At 45.4% G+C, this 15,885-nt stretch overlaps 1 protein-coding gene across 7 annotated transcripts in view; it reads left to right on the top strand.

Annotated features, from left to right (window-relative positions):
* TBC1D1 (TBC1 domain family member 1) overlaps positions 1-15,885 on the top strand; it is a 201,814-nt gene that overhangs the window by 162,396 nt on the left and 23,533 nt on the right. For all 7 annotated transcript variants that reach the window (XM_028165582.2, XM_007178830.3, XM_028165583.2 and 4 more), the window contains 3 exons: positions 2,009-2,194; positions 8,776-8,937; positions 13,182-13,340. In XM_028165582.2, coding sequence (XP_028021383.2) covers positions 2,009-2,194; positions 8,776-8,937; positions 13,182-13,340 — 507 coding nt within the window. The remainder of the gene's footprint in view (positions 1-2,008; positions 2,195-8,775; positions 8,938-13,181; positions 13,341-15,885) is intronic.

The following is a 15,885-nucleotide window of genomic DNA, read 5'->3' as shown; positions in this document are numbered from 1 at the left end:
TTTAGATAAAGAGCAATGGTGATGACTGTTCTATAAATTAGCCATAACATGGAATTGTGTTGGAGCTGTTGAATGGAAGAGGTAGTGTATTGTCTTACAAGGGGGTTGTGAGACTCAGGTTGCTTGCGCGGGGCTTTTCACGGCATGTGTTAAGAATGCACTGTGTCAGATGAGGTCCACTTGTATGGGAACTTCTCTAGTTTCATAGTGAACCAGTGGGGTGGTCTCTGTGCGTGTCCATAAGTTATTAGTGAGATACAACAACACTGTACCAGCAGCAGAGTGTCTGCAGTTGGGAAAGGCACAAATTCCTGAACTGTAAAGAGATTTCAACTAAGAAATAGAAATTTGAAAATTGATGGCATAGGAGACATTTGAATTGTAGGCATATCTAAATTGGAGGGGTATCTACAGAAAGCATGAACTTATTCATTGTCTCACCCTGGGCAAATTACTTGGCTTCTCTGAACCATAGTTTTCTCTTCAGGCTAATACTTGCCTTCTGGAGTTGGCATCAGGATGAAATGAGTCTGTCCATATAAAACACCTGGCGTGGTGCCCAGCACTTGGTAGAGGATTTATTAATGGTCACTGTTACTCTTGGCTGTTAAGTAAGTTTTAATCTTTTTAAAAAACACCTAGCCTTATATACAACACAGTGGTTAAGAATGTACATAAAAGCCAGACTGCTTGGGTTCCAACCCTGGCTCTACGATTTTCCAGCTTTGTGGCACTGGGCAAGGCACGTAAACTCCTGTGCTTTAGTTTGCTTCTCTTTAAAACTGAATAGTTACCGTACCTACATGTTAGGGTGGTTGAGTGTTAAATAAACTATTATATATAAAACCCTCAGAACAGTCTGGTATAAAGCACTGTATGAATGTTTGCTGTTGTTATCAATAATACACTCATTAACTCAGAAGAAGATAAAGTATTATACCTTACGAAGTGGATATCTTTGAACATTTCCTCAGCTGATGCGACTTTTGCTTACTATTTGATGTATAATTTGTTTGATGTTTGTGGCTCAGGTGTAGTTTTTTCAATGCATATTAAAACTTGATTTTTAAATTTGGTGATATCATTGTGTAATATCTGAATGAGCAGAATTTTCTGATCAGGCACTATGTTTAAATATAAATTTTTATTGAAAAATGACCATTCTGGATGTGGTATATATGTATACAATGGAATACTATTCAGTCATAAAAAAGAATGAATTTTTGCCATTTGCAGCAACACGGATGGACTTGGAGGGCGTTATGCTAAGCGAAATAAGTCAGACAGAGAAAGACAAATACTGTATGATCTCACTTATGTAGAATCCAGAAAATACAACAAACAAGTGAATATAACAAAAATGAAGCAGACACACAGATAGAGAACAAACTAGTGGTTATCAGCGGGGAGGGGGAATGAGGGGGAAGAGGAATAAGGGCTACAAACTATTATGTATAAAATAAGCTACAAGGATATATTATACAACACAGGGAATATAGCCGATATTTTATATTAACTATAAATGGAGTATAAGCTTTAAAAATTGTGAATCACACAGATTAGAAAACAAACTTATGGTTACCAAGGGGCGGGGGGGGAGGAAGAGTGGGATGAATTGGGAGATTGGGATTGACGTATATACACTAATATGTATAAAATAGATAACTAATGAGAACCTACTGTACAGCACAGGGAACTCTACTCAGTGCTCTGTGGTGACCTAAATGGGAAGGAAATCTAAAAAAGAGGGGATATATATATATGTATAACTGATTCACTTTGCTGTAGAGCAGAAACTAACACAACACTGTAAAGCAATTATACTCCAATAAAAAATAAATTAATTAAAAAAAATTATAAAAATTGTGAATCACTATATTATACACCTGTAACTTATATAATATTGTACAGCAACTGTACTTCACTTACAAAAAGAAAACAAAATAAAGAGAAAGAAAAGGAAAAAAAAGAAAAATGACCATTCTGAAATATCCTTTTTCCTCCCCAGATTATTCAGAGCTGGGAGAGCTTCCCCCACGATCTCCCCTAGAACCAGTTTGTGAAGATGGACCCTTTGGCCCTGTCCCAGAGGAAAAGAAAAGGACATCTCGTGAACTTCGAGAGCTGTGGCAAAAGGCCATTCTACAACAGATACTGCTTCTCAGGATGGAGAAGGAAAATCAGAAGCTGCAAGGTTGGTTTGCCATTTTTTATATTTAACAGGCCTGATGATGATTTAATTTGTCCCGACTCTGAAGTGAAGCATATCAGACATAAGCGTGTTATTCTTTAAAAAAAAAAAAAACGAAAAAGGCAATGTACTCTAACATACATACATACACACATGCATATTAAATACCTGTTACTTTTCCAAAGCAAAGTTAGTACTTTTCACTTTCTGGAGATTTAATGATAATCTCGCCAATTGTATTAAGTTAAATCTTCTGAGAGACATCCTTCAAATGTAAGCTTTAACTCTCTGAAAAGCGTTTTTTGTTTTCCTCTTTCTCTCTCTCCCCCTGCTTTGTCCTCAACCATAGTCTTTGCCTGGTACTAGGTATGAACTGATCCTACCTAAATCATTAAAGTTCATAACCTAACTCTATGTGCGTTTTTAGTGAGTGGCAGGTAACCTGAAAAATAGAGAACTAGACTTCAAGTTAGCTGTGCTCTACCTGTACAGATATCAAGGTTTTATAAGGACAGACTCATTTAATCCTGGTGACAGCTCTAGAAGGCAGGTATAGCCTGAAGAGGAAACTAATGCTCAGAGAAGCCCAGGGTTATGTTAGTGTCAAAATAAGCCATGAACTTTGAAAGTTTAGATTCTGTTCATTTCCTGTTTCCATAGTCATTTGAACCAATAAATATTATTTGCAAAGTAGCTAAGGAGCTGAGTTTTATGTACCCTGGGTGGTATACTGCAAAGAGCACGGGTCTTGGAGTGCAGAGAGCTGCCTGGATATAAAAAAAGGAGGATTTTGGTTGGGAAATCTGGACATACACTTTAAAAGGGAGGCTGTACAAGTAGTACATGCTGGCCCTGTCCAGAGCAATTTTGGAATTAACTTCCTCCTTGATTGCAGATCTTCATCTTTTATTGTGATGTTTGTATAGAGCTGAAAGTTAAGACACCAAATCTGGTGAATAAGGTTCATTGTCCATATACGTATGTCATCTTTGACCAAAAACAAGAGTCAAGTACAAAGTAATAAGACCTTTTGATAAGAGAGTAGTTGAGCACTTGGAATTGTCTACTTATGGGTGTAGTGGGCTCTCCAGTGCCCAGTATTGAAGCTGAGAGAGACAGCTTATCCCATGAGGCTGCTATGGAAAGGGATGCCATGGTGAGGGGAGTTTAGAGCAGTGAATGCTAAGTTTTCTTCCAAGTCTATTTTTCTACCATTTTCTTTTATGTTCTTGAAGGTAATTCTAAAGGCAGATGTCTAGAAGAGATGTAATAGTGATGGCATCGCTGAGTGTTCCATCGACTAAATGACAGCTTTGGAGCACAGCGCTTATAATCGTGTGTATGTTGGTGGGGATTTTTGTTGAAAAGTAAAAAGGCACTGATATTCATCATGTAGGTCATAAACCTTAATGCTTTTCCTGGCCAGTCTTCTTGCAGATGGCAGCTACGGAAAATCAGGGCGTAGTTCTAAAATGGGAAGGATGCTGGCTGGCTTCTTGGGACCGTTGGGAGGAATCGTGACTGTAACTGATGAGACAAGATCAGATTGCCACAGTGACAAAGCTTTTGTAAAGCCGTGTAAATGGTGACCAGGCAGACTAGAATGGGCAGGGAAGGGTTTCCTAAGGTACCTGGAACACCTTGCCCTTGTTCACTAGCCCTTGCCAGCATCCTCATTTGCTGCTTCCTTGTTTCATCCAGCAGGGTTCTATCCTGTGTGGGCTCTTATTTTTACTGTTTGAATTTATTCCTCTCCTTAGCTCTGTAAAGTCCAACATATGCTTATCTTGGTGGTGAAAGCATAATAAACTTGCTAAATATCATTTAGGAAGCATTGCGTCAGTGCATACAGTACCTGTATTGCTGAGAAAAATAATCAACAATAAGAGCCTGATCATGAATGGCCTAAAAACATTTAGTTAGTTTTGTTGGGGTGGCATGGGGGGCACAGAATCATTAAATACAGAAGCAAGATTAGATAAGAACCAACCAGGAGTGCACTAGAGAGGCAGTCATTTTATCGCTTTTTTTTTTTTTTTTTTTCAGTTACTTTTAAAGGAAGGTTAAATTGCAGCTGGAAGTGGCTCTTGCAGTTGATCAGGAATTCAGGCTGAATTGCGTGCTTTTTGGGAAAGAAATGAGAGGAGCATATAGGAGGAGGTTCTTACTATGGATAAGCCTTTTTCCTGGCTTTTGAATATATGGATCAAATATTTATTACTATTCCGGGAGCACTGCGTTCAAGAAAGAATCAAACCACGTCATCTAAACTTGTTGCACTTCATTGTAGACCATTGGAAGCTGAATTGTGATTTCCTCAAAAGTGAAACAGCTGATTTTCAGTGGTGTTGGGCCTGAAATGCGTGGCCTCTCTCCCGGGCCCTCAGTCCTCTGCAGCACCGTCTGCAAGGCCATTTCCCCCGTTACAAATGATGACGGAGCAGCCTGATGCAGGACGGCAGGCTGACTCACCACAACCATGGGTTTTGGTCAGCACTATATTGCTTATTGGACTGAGTCATATAATTTAATGTTGCAGATACTACATCGGCATAATGATAACACAGTGAATTTTGAGTTTTAATTGATTATCATTGAAGATATTTTTAAAAGATATTTTCCTAGTTAAACAAATACTACATGTTGGTTATAAAAAAAAAATTAGATATTGAGTGCAGTTTTTCTAAAATCTCTACAGGTTTGGGCGTCATTGAATTACTGAGACTCCCAGCCTCCTAGCCTTCCTTGCCTTCCTAAGTTTTCAGGCGATGGTGGCAGCTGGAGGAGCACTTTGTCCGTGCAGGCAGTGGCTAATAGAGCAGAACCGGGGCAGGCAGCCGCAACACGCCCCGTGCGGTGACATAATCAGACCTGAACATTATTAGGCTGCAGTCCAGGTTGCAGCTCACATCCACGTTAGATGGCGATGAGATGACGCTTCTGCAAAATTACATTTTGATCTCATTTAGTCCTGGTTTCTCCTAGCCCCAGAAACTCTTAAACGTGGGTTTGCAGACACTTATTTAATAAAAGAGTTTGGTCTTGTATCTCAAGTTCTTGCCTTAGAGCCTTGATGTTTGTTGTGGGGTCGCACCATCTGCCTTGCTTGACAAGGCATTTTGGAGGCCACTGGTTTTATTTATTTATTTATTTTTAAAATTTTATTTATTTACTTATCTGTTTATTTATGGCTGTGTTGGGTCTTCGTTTCTGTGCGAGGGCTTTCTCTAGTTGCGGTGAGCGGGGGCCACTCTTCATCGCAGTGTGCGGGTCTCTCACTATCGCGGCCTCTCTTGTTGCGGAGCACAGGCTCCAAACGCGCAGGCTCAGTAGTTGTGGCTCACGGGCCCAGCTGCTCCGCGGCACGTGGGATCCTCCCAGACCAGGGCTCGAACCCGTGTCCCCTGCACTGGCAGGCAGATTCTCAACCACTGCGCCACCAGGGAAGCCCAAGGCCACTGGTTTTAGGGAGCAGTGTTGTCAGGGTACTGAAACGGCAGGCTGTTGCTTGGGCCAACAGCAAAATACATAGCTTAATAAGCCTTTTCAGCTGCATTTTCTGGCCAGATATTTCTGTTCTGTTGACTTCAGAGTAGGGTCCTCTTGTTGCTTTCTGGGCTCTTTAGTATCCGGACGTGCTCACAGCAGAACTCACTGCCAGAGAAATGTACATTTGGCCCCAAGAGCCTTGCACTGCTTGCAGTCGCTGTTCGGCAGGGCTGGCCCTGAACCTTATGCGCTCAGCTTATAGCTCAGCTCTCATGGCGTCTACTATGTGTAGATGAGAAGCTGAGAGAAATTGAGGGTTGACATTTTTAAAAAATTTGAACTCCACATACACACAGGGAATTATTTAGCAGGACCTTGAAAATGTGTTCTTCAAAGTAAGAAGGAAAAGAATATAGACAGAAGATGGAAAATCACAGAAGATGAGAAGGAGGCAGCAGTAGGCCTAGAGTCTCCTGGCCACCCAACAGCTAGTAAATCACCTTGGGCAAGTCCCTTGCTCACTTTGAACTTCAGTTTTTGTGTCCATGAAGTGGGAGGCTGGATGAGGGATCTCTGCAGCCCTTTCCAGCGCCATCTTTTGACACGTTTGTCACTCTTAAAGGCGGTAACTGGGTCAGTTAAGTACAGAAAGCATGCATAAGATGACTAAGATCTTACTGTCAGGTTAGCATTCGCCAGATTCTTTGAGTTATTATCATTCGCTCAATTTCTAATGGGGAGAAAGAAAATATTTCATGTTATATCAGCACTTGGTTTGTAAAGCAACATTATTTCGATTTTTTTGTTTTTATATTTTTGGTAATTTGTGGAGCACTTGCTAATTAGCAGACATCTTGTAGATGGTTAGTATATTTCATCTCACTTAATCCTCACAGGAGCAACTCAATGAAATAGCTGTAATTCCTATTTAAAAAATAATCCAGGGTGCAAAAATCCTGCACCGAGCACATCCTACTTCTGCGGCCCTGGACAAAGTAATGGACCTGTTCAGTCTCAGTCTCCTCCAGAATAAAAGTTGGGGCAGGGGCTTCCCTGGTGGCGCAGTGGTTTAGAGTCTGCCTGCCAATGCAGGGGACACGGGTTCGAGCCCTGGTCTGGGAAGATCCCACATGCCGCGGAGCGACTAAGCCCGTGAGCCACAACTGCTGAGCCTGCGCGTCTGGAGCCTGTGCTCCGCAAAGAGAGGGGCCCTGATGGTGAGAGGCCCGCGCACCGCGATGAAGAGTGGCCCCCGCTCTCCACAACTGGAGAAAGCCCTCGCACAGAAACGAAGACCCAACACAGCCAAAAATAAATATAAATAAATAAATAAATTTAAAAAAAAAAAGTTGGGGCGGGGGAGTGTGTATTTGTGGGATGGGGGGAGAGCAGATTGTGCGAGGTGTGCACTGACTTAGTGTCTCTGGGACTAAGAACAACTCTTCGCCAATAAACTTAACAACTTAGATGAAATGGACAAACTTATTGGAAGGTGCAATTTATCAAAAGTGAAATAAGAAAAAGAAGTCTGAATGGCCCTATATCTGTTAAAGAGATAAAATTTGTATTGAGACTCTTTCACACAAAGAAAAGTCTAGGTCCAGATAGCTCCACTGGATTCTATCAAACATTTAAGGCCCCTAATTGATACCTGCCTAGTCTCAGAAAATGTGTAAGTAATCACAGCAAGTTCTGCAGTGTGGTGGAGAAAGGCAAGGGGCCCAGTCCCACTCCGCCTCCTGCTTGGGCCTTGGGGGAGGGGCTCAGTCTTCTCATCCAGAGAAACCTGCCTCACAGTGTCCTGAAGATTAGAAAAATGCTACAGATGAACCTATTTGCAGGGCAGGACTAGAGACGCAGACGTAGAAAACGGACACGTGGACACCGGGGGGGGTGGTGGGGAGGGAGTTGGGACGAATTGGGAGATTAGGATTGACATATATACACTACCATGTGTAAAATAGCTAGTGGGAACCTGCTGTATAACACAGGGAGCTCAGCTCGGTGCTCTGTGATGACCTAGGTGGGCGGGATGGGGGGTGAGGTGGGAGGGAGGTCTAAGAGGGAGGGTATATATATGTATACAGGTAGCTGATTCACTTTGTTGTACGGCAGAAACTAACACAACATTGTAAAGCGACTATACCCCAATAAAAAAGAAAAGAAAGAAAGGAAAAGAGAAAAAAAAAGATTAAATGTTACTAAATATAAAGTACTTAAGGCATACAGTAAGTGTTTATTATTATCATAAAGAAGACAAGTTTATCAGCTCTGCAGAAGCCTGTATGTTGGCTTATGCTTAGCAATGCATCCTACCTGCTTTCCCAATAAACTCACAGTCTAGATCGGAGATATGCTGTGGAGTGGATATGGGGACTGACAACGTTACCACCTTGTCTGAATAGGATTTAGTGGTTTTCGGTGGGAGTGAGGTTGTCAGTTTTAATTCTTCTTAGATCCCCTGCCCTCGCCGCCCCCCACCCCCAGTTTGGTAATTTAGGTATAATTCCTCTTAATGCAGCTGTAAGCTGAATAAGGTTGGTAGGAAATAATAGCTATCTTCATATATTTGAGGAGATGCCACATGAAAAGGGTAGATTTATTCTGTTCGGCCCCAGGCAGCAGAGATGTGACGAAGGGTAGAAGCTACTTAAAGGAGGTTTGGCTCTAAATAAGAAGGAAATATCCTCGGAGAGCCTCTCCTAGTTTAGATGAAGTTTTGTTGAGAGCTCATCGTGCCAGGCGCTGGGAATTCTAACACGTAGTTCCCTGCCCTTGAGATGTCTCTGGTTAATAGGGCAGCTGTGGAGATAGATAGAATTGGATCGGTGTGGGGTGTATTTTAGCAGTAGAGCCAGCAGAATCCATTGGGGGTGAAGGACTAAGAGGAATCAAGGATGCCTCCTAGGTGTTTAGCTTCTTCCAAGATAAGGGAGCTGTGGTAGGGCAGGAGCCGTGTCTTTACCTTGGACCTGTTAAGCTGGCTTGTAGCTGCTTGACGTCTCAGCAGTGGTGACGAGCCGGCAGCCGTGCTGTGAAATAGGAGACGCGGCGCCGTGGCGTTCACTAACGTGCTCTTAAATTGTCTGTCCTAGCCTCTGAGAATGATTTGCTGAACAAGCGCCTAAAGCTCGATTATGAAGAAATCACTCCTTGTCTTAAAGAAGTAACTACAGTGTGGGAAAAGATGCTTACCACTCCAGGAAGATCAAAAATTAAGTTTGACATGGAAAAAACGCACTCGGCTGTTGGGCAAGGTAAGCTTAACTGGGATTCAGTCCAGCCGGCCTCACCCCTCACTGATGACTGGGGAGAAGTATGGAATAAAAAAAAAATTTTAAGTCCAATTTCAGTGGCCATCTCTCTTCTATTTATCGTGTCTTTACCTAATCTGTTTCCAGATGTCTTAGTTCATTGATGTGAGTTTCATTACCTTTCATGATTCCTCTTAATTAAATTAACTAAGGAAACAGGAAGAAGACAAAAGAACACCTAAGGGCTTAGTTGCCTACAAACTGGGTAATGATGTGATGATACGCTGAGTGAAATAGTAAACTGACAGTGAATCGTGTGCCTTCTGTCTGGGTGCTCTCGGGAGGTAACATAGTGTCCGGCCCGGACTTCAGGCAGGTAGGCTCGGGTTTGGATTCCAGCTCTCCAGTTACTTTGCAGCCCTTGAAATAAAAGATGCTGTGTGGGAAAGAAGGCCTCTCCTCTTAATGAGACCCCTAAGTGACGGAAATAAAGAGATTTATAAACATCCCAAGTTAAAGTTCGATCAAGGTGGCAGGATTTTAGGGTGTCAACTTGGGAGAAGGAGGAATAATTCTAGGGAATTTTAAATAATTCAGAGTTTACTTTGGCTTTAAACGATTTCTCTAAAGGTATCAAGGTGTAGAACTTGATAATCTGGAGCGTACTTTTCTAGGAGTGGGATTGCAAAGAGGCTACCTGAGCAGTTGGCAATTTGGGCCAGAAGCAAACTCTGCTCACCTTTGACCCAGCACTGCCACGTATAGAAACCCATTCTAGAAATGAATCAGTCAAAAATGTACTGCAGTGGGAAGAGTGCGGATTGTGGCAGTGTTTAATGGCCAAAAAACAAAGCAGAACCCGAAAAACCCCAACCGCGTGACCACACCCATGTCATATTCCTTGAAAATAACGCAGTAGATTTATATTGACTGCAGTAAAAGGTGTCTGAGGTCAGTCGTTAAATGAGAAAGGACAGCGTGGCCTCATGTACAGCTGTGTATCTCCATACGTGTGTATGTAGAAAGACATCCTTGACGTGTTTGCAGATACCTGAGTTGTAGACAGGATGGCCATACCTCCGGGTTACCCGGCATAGCCCTGCTTTACAAGCTGTCCAGTCATTAATAGCCTTCCTCCCCTTCGCTTTCAAAAGCTTCCCGCTTTGGGTGGTGAATTATATGTTCCCTCTAGTTATGAGTGGTTTTTCACTTTCTTCTTTACACCTTCTGTATTTTCAGAAGGTTTGTTTGTTTTTCTCATGTTTACATAGTGAGCATATAGTGAGTAAAAATTTTAAAGTATTTACATCTGGGGGGAGGGTGGCTTCCTGCCTGCAGGCCCAATCCACTGCCAGGTTTCTTTCTGGGGTTAGGATTGGAGGCAAAACCGAGCGTGCGGAAGGCAGTTCCAGGTCATTCTTAGCAAACACATTGGCACCGATTTGCATGACCCTTTGTTTTTAAATCGTAAAATCTAAGCTTTCTCTTAAACACCAGAATATGTGGTACTGTCCAGGGACGGCCAGTATTTTTTTCCTCCCAAAAATAAAGGTTTGATAAGATAATGGGAATGATTTAGTAATAAGGGGAAATTGGTCATCTCATAACTTGGGAAATTTCCCAGTTTGACAAAAATATTTTGTGAAAAGCCCCACTATTAATCACTTAACATGCTGACTGTTTTTCAGCCCACATTTGTTTCTGATACGGTGTGAAGTATGAGGTGTGTATGTGTCTGTACACGCCCCCACCCCTCCAGATGCATCTCTGAGCAGGAATAGTAGGGAGAAAAGAGACAGAACAGTATGAAAAGGCAGATATCAGGGTGGATTAGTTTCCTGTTGCTGCCATAACACATGCTAACAAAATTGGTGGCTAAAACAACAGAAAGTTTTCTTAGTTCTGGAGGCCAGAAGTCTGAAGTCAGGGTGTGCACAGGGTTGCCCTCGGCCCCTCCCAGCTTCTGGTGGCTGTCGGCACTCCTTGACCGCGGCTGCGGCACTTCAGTCGCCGCCTCTGTCTCTGTGGGCACATCGCCTCCTCGTCTTGTCTTCTCCTCTGTGTGACTCTTTTCTAAAGACATTGTCATTCTGGGTTACGGCCTCATTTCAAGGTCTTTACCTAACTTAATTATCTCTGCAAAGCCCGTTTTCCCAAATAAGGTAACAGTCACAGCTTCAGGTGATCAGGACGTGGACATACCTCTTTGGAGGTCACCACTCAACCCACTACACAAGGTCATCCAGTTGACTCCGAGTTAAACATTCAGAGAAGGTGTAGGATGTGGTCACAGTTAAGTGTGGCCCTGTGTTTCTCCCATAGTGTAAAACCAAATTACTGACTATACTGTTAGTATTTCCAAGAGATGGCTGAGTGATGCTTTCTAAACAGCTCCTGTGAATCTGTAATAAACGAAATTGACTTTCTGGTTCAGATCCACAAATGATGATTTTATTGTTAATTGCCAGGTAGGAACATAAGATATTTTCCCCAGTACCCATCTGAGTAGCAGCCTGTGTGACAGTGAGAGCTCTGAGAGAAAATGGCAGTCACTTTCCCTGGGTTGCCAGCAGCTGGCTGGGGCACCGCTCCTCAGCAAGGGGCCTCTGTTTCCCCATCTGCACCACGTGGAGTCTCGTCGCATTTCCCTCCGCAGGTTGTGGGGATGATGTAACGTGTTTAGAGCGGTGCTGGCGCCGGGTCACCTCGCGGGGAGCGTTAGCTGCTGCTGCTCTTTCCCGGAGTAGGGTCTGCTCTCAGAGACGGCCGGGGACACTGGCAAACGACCTTCCTGGGTGGGCTCGCCGAGTGGCGGGGAAGGGTACAAAGCGCTCACGTTTTTTTTCTGGATGGAAAGGAAGATTAATCCCTGATTACGAGGCCCCTTTTCTCTGAAGAGCACTCCTCAGAGGTGAGGGGGGTTTGGTGTCTTATCCTGCCGTTTTCTTTGTCCCCCCATTTCCACGTTCGGGCCTTGAAACAGCGGAATCATGAACCCAAGAATTTTGATCCAAAACAGTCACTTTTTCTAATGAGGTTTGACCTGAGTAACATCATTGACTTTAAGAGGACTTTTCTTAGTTTTAGACGACATTTTAAAATTACTTTGAGTATTTAAGTTAATCACGTCTGAAACATTAGGTAGAGGCTCTTAGATCATTTTTCTTGTTTGTAGGTCCATGTTGAATGCTCACCAGGGCATGTTCATGCAGACCGTCCCCTGTGCAGCCTCTGGCCCCTTCCTCCAGCTCACGCTTGCAGAAAGACGTCCAATCAGTATTCCAGAATCTCAGCTTTGATTCGGCTACTCCTTCCCCAGCTCAAAAACATTCAGTGGTTCCCTTCAGCTACCAAATAAAGTGCACGTTTCCTGCCCTCAGTTTTGCCTCTAGTAAAGCCCTTCCAGCCTGACTGCCACCTGCTCCCTCCTGCACGTGCCGTGTGCCCAGGGAGGTCTGCGGAAACGCTCTTGGTTCCCTTCTTCGGACTTGGCGTCTCTCTTCTTTCTCCCACTCTTGAGTCTTGGCACAAGTGAAGGAGTCCAGGAAACCTTGATCTCCTTCGTCCAAACTCACCTCTTTGCGTCTATCCCTTCTCTGAGTTCACTTTGTTTTCTTAAACTTTAAAAAAAATTTTTTTACTTATTTATTTTTTATTTTTGGCTGCGTCAGGTCTTAGTTGTGGCACGCGGGATCTTCGTTGCGGCATGTGAGATCCTCTGCTGCAGCGCACGGGCTCTGTAGTTGCGGCACGTGGGCCTAGTTGCCCCACGGCCCGTGGGATCTTAGTTCCCCGACCAGGAATTGAACCCACGTCCCCTGCATTGGAAGGTGGATTCTTAACCACTGGGCCACCAAGGAAGCCCCTGAGATCACATTTTGCTGTGTCATTTTACATGCTTGCAGTTATTTCCCAAGGACCTTATTAATTGGCACCAGTTATAGGGGTTCATGTCATTCATCAGTTTATCGCAGAGTCTAGCACAGTCTGCACATAATACGTAGATATGTACTACGAAAGGTGGGAGGGGGTCAGGGAGGTGAGGGAAGAATGGCGGGGAGTGTGGAGGAAGGAAGGAAGGGAGCAAATACGACAGAATTCTGGTTGCTTTATTTCCATTCCTATGCAGTTAATTCACAGTGGAACTAGAAGTTGGATCAGTGGAATGAAGCACAACTTGTTTTTATTGTTAAGTTGAATTCCGTACATGAAGCCCCTCTCTCTCTTTTCCACCCCCGCTTTTGAAGGTGTGCCGCGACATCACCGGGGCGAAATCTGGAAATTCCTAGCAGAGCAATACCACCTAAAACACCCGTTTCCCAGTAAACAGCAGCCAAAGGACACGCCATACAAAGAACTCTTAAAGCAGCTCACCTCCCAGCAGCACGCCATTCTCATCGACCTCGGTAAGCCTGCAGTCGATTGGACATGAAAATGGAAGTTTCACTCACTTGAAAAATCTGAAGAGACTGTCCGAGTTATTTAGTGCTCTGCCTTGAGGTTTAGCAATCAGAATTTGCTGCTGAGACTTTCAATTAACAAAGGCCTGGAGTCATCACAAATGTCTTCTCAGGTCTATAAAAAAACCTCCGTCTGCGCCGGGTGGCTTGTTACCTCTGCTCAGCATGGGGGCTTGGCTGGCGTGGAGGCTCCAGTTCTGAGCCCGGTTCAGTTCAGTAACTCAGATGTCGATAGGAGGGTTTGCAGTCAACCCAAGGAACATCCTGGAAACGCAGCTGTCAGAGCTGAGGCTGCGTTTAATTACAGGAGCCACTCCCTAGTCTTTACGGTTTACAAACAGGGTTTATTAGAAAAATTGTAGAAAGCAGTCTGTGAGTGCACCCTGGGTGATTTTATTCTGGGAACGGGGAGGCGCCTCGTCTCTCGAGCAGTTTTAAAAACGCTAAGGTGGAAACGGTGTCTTGGGTACATTTGCGGTTGCCACAGTGGAGAACTTGTGGAGGCGGGCTGTAGCCATGGTGACAGAAGGCCTTCTGTCTTGTCAGCGGCCCCAGGTGGGGACATCCTTTCCTGCCTGCTCCGCCTCCAGCGGCCTCCGTCTCTGGCTCTGCTGGCAGCAGGGCTCCTGGGCAACCCCGTGGGCTCCCAGCCCTGCCGCTTCTAGGGCACGTGGTCCTGCTTCCAGAACATCCACTCTGGCTGCCGCTGCCCCGGGGCTCCCCAGTCCGTGTTCTGGGCCCACCGGGTTCCTGCAGCCGGGAGGGGGCAGCACAGCTCCCAGCCGTGTGCGGCGCGAGCCGGGTCAGGCAGCACCGAGGCTTTTCTGTCCAGCCACACGGCACTTCGTCAGGGTAGATTTCATAAATGTCCCTCTCCTCTTCAGGTCTAAGTCGAAATGTCATCCCTGAGAAGCTGTCCCTGATGTAGCCTCTTCTCCCACCTTCAGGCTGGGTTAGGTGCCTCTGCTAGGCCTTGTGCCACCCTCTACACTCCCCTCAGCGTACTTATCACATTTATCATTATGACAATTATCATTAGTATTTAAAGCTAGTACTTAACTTTCCCTTGGACCGAATGTTGGGTGAAGTTACTTAAACTCCTTTCTTTAGTCCTCACAGCACGGTCAGGGAGATGTTGTTCTATCCTTGTTTGGAGCTGAGAATATTGAAATGCAGAGAGGTTAAGTCACTTGTCCAAAGTAACACGGCTGGTGTGCCACCGAACAGTGTGACTCTAGGCCTGTGCTTTTACCCCCCACACTGTCCTTAGTTACGTGGCGGTGCCTTTTTATTGCCTTTCTCCCCAGTAGGATGCAGCCCTCCCTCTGTGGGCTGGACTGGGGCCATTTGCCATTGCGCCCTAGCTCCTAGGACAGGACCTGTCACATAGTAGATGCTCACTAAATCTCTTGACGTTGACTGTGAGGCACCGCAGTAGCATCCCAATCTCACGTGACCCTCACAGCAGCCGTGGAAAATTGGCCCTGTATCCTCTTTAAGAAATGAGAAAAGTCTCTGAAGCGCAGCGAGATCAGGTGTTGACCGTGGTCACACAGCTGAGTGCCAGGACCTAAACCCCCTCCGGCTCTGTGCTGCAGTAGGCCCCTCCATCCCTGAGGCCCTCTGCCCAGGAGCCCCAGGCCTTCCTAGGAGACGGCTGGCTGGGTGCAGGGTGATGCTGACAGGCCGTGATTGCGCCTTGGGGACAGTGAAAATGTGAGGCCTGGGGCTGGAGCCCATTTGGCCCGCTGACCCTAAGGAAGCAGTTTTGTGAATTGGCAGTAGCTGTGTTTGCTCATGTGGTGAGTAACAGAAAAAGTGACATCATGTTCCTATCATGTGAAATGAAGAAAAAAATAAATTTCGGGTAGGAGGTTGAAAGGGAGGAAGGAGCACACATGGTCTCTGCCCCCGGCCGGGGATGGGAGGAGGAGGAGGGGACGACGTTTCCTCCTAACTCCTCTCTTCTCTCAGTTTTCTTTCAGTAAATATTCCTCATTGTTCCACGCGCAGGACTGGGCCTCTGCCTCCCGTAGCTCAGATGCAGTTACTCTTCTGCAGAGGGAGGAAAAGGCCAGGTCAGCACGACGGCCTCGGCGGGGCTGTCCCCCGGGGACCTGTGTTTGCGCGGCCACCTTCAGGCGCCCAGGGGCCTGCGGCTGCCACTCCTCTAGTTGGCCCAGGGTCTGCAAGAGCCGAGATTCGGCCTTTCCTCCTTCCCAGGCAGGGCCAGGCTGCACTCACGTCCTGTCTGTCCCTGCCCATCTCCCGCCCTCACCCTCTGCAACCCCGAAGGCCAGCTGCAGCCCCAGGCCACACCCAGACTGCGCCAGCCTTGTCTCTCCACCTCACTTCTTTCCCAGTCACGGCCCCCAGTTCGGATGCCTTCTCAGTGCCCTCCCAAGGTCCCAAAGAAGCTCTGTTTCCAACAGTGCGTTTCCCAGGTGACATCTGTGCGTCTCTCCAGGCTTCCTCCAGGGCCAGCCTTCCC

The sequence above is a fragment of the Balaenoptera acutorostrata genome, chromosome 5 (assembly GCF_949987535.1).
Source record: "Balaenoptera acutorostrata chromosome 5, mBalAcu1.1, whole genome shotgun sequence".
In the NCBI taxonomy this organism is placed as follows: domain Eukaryota; kingdom Metazoa; phylum Chordata; class Mammalia; order Artiodactyla; family Balaenopteridae; genus Balaenoptera; species Balaenoptera acutorostrata.
This window is presented reverse-complemented; position numbering and strand designations above follow the sequence as displayed.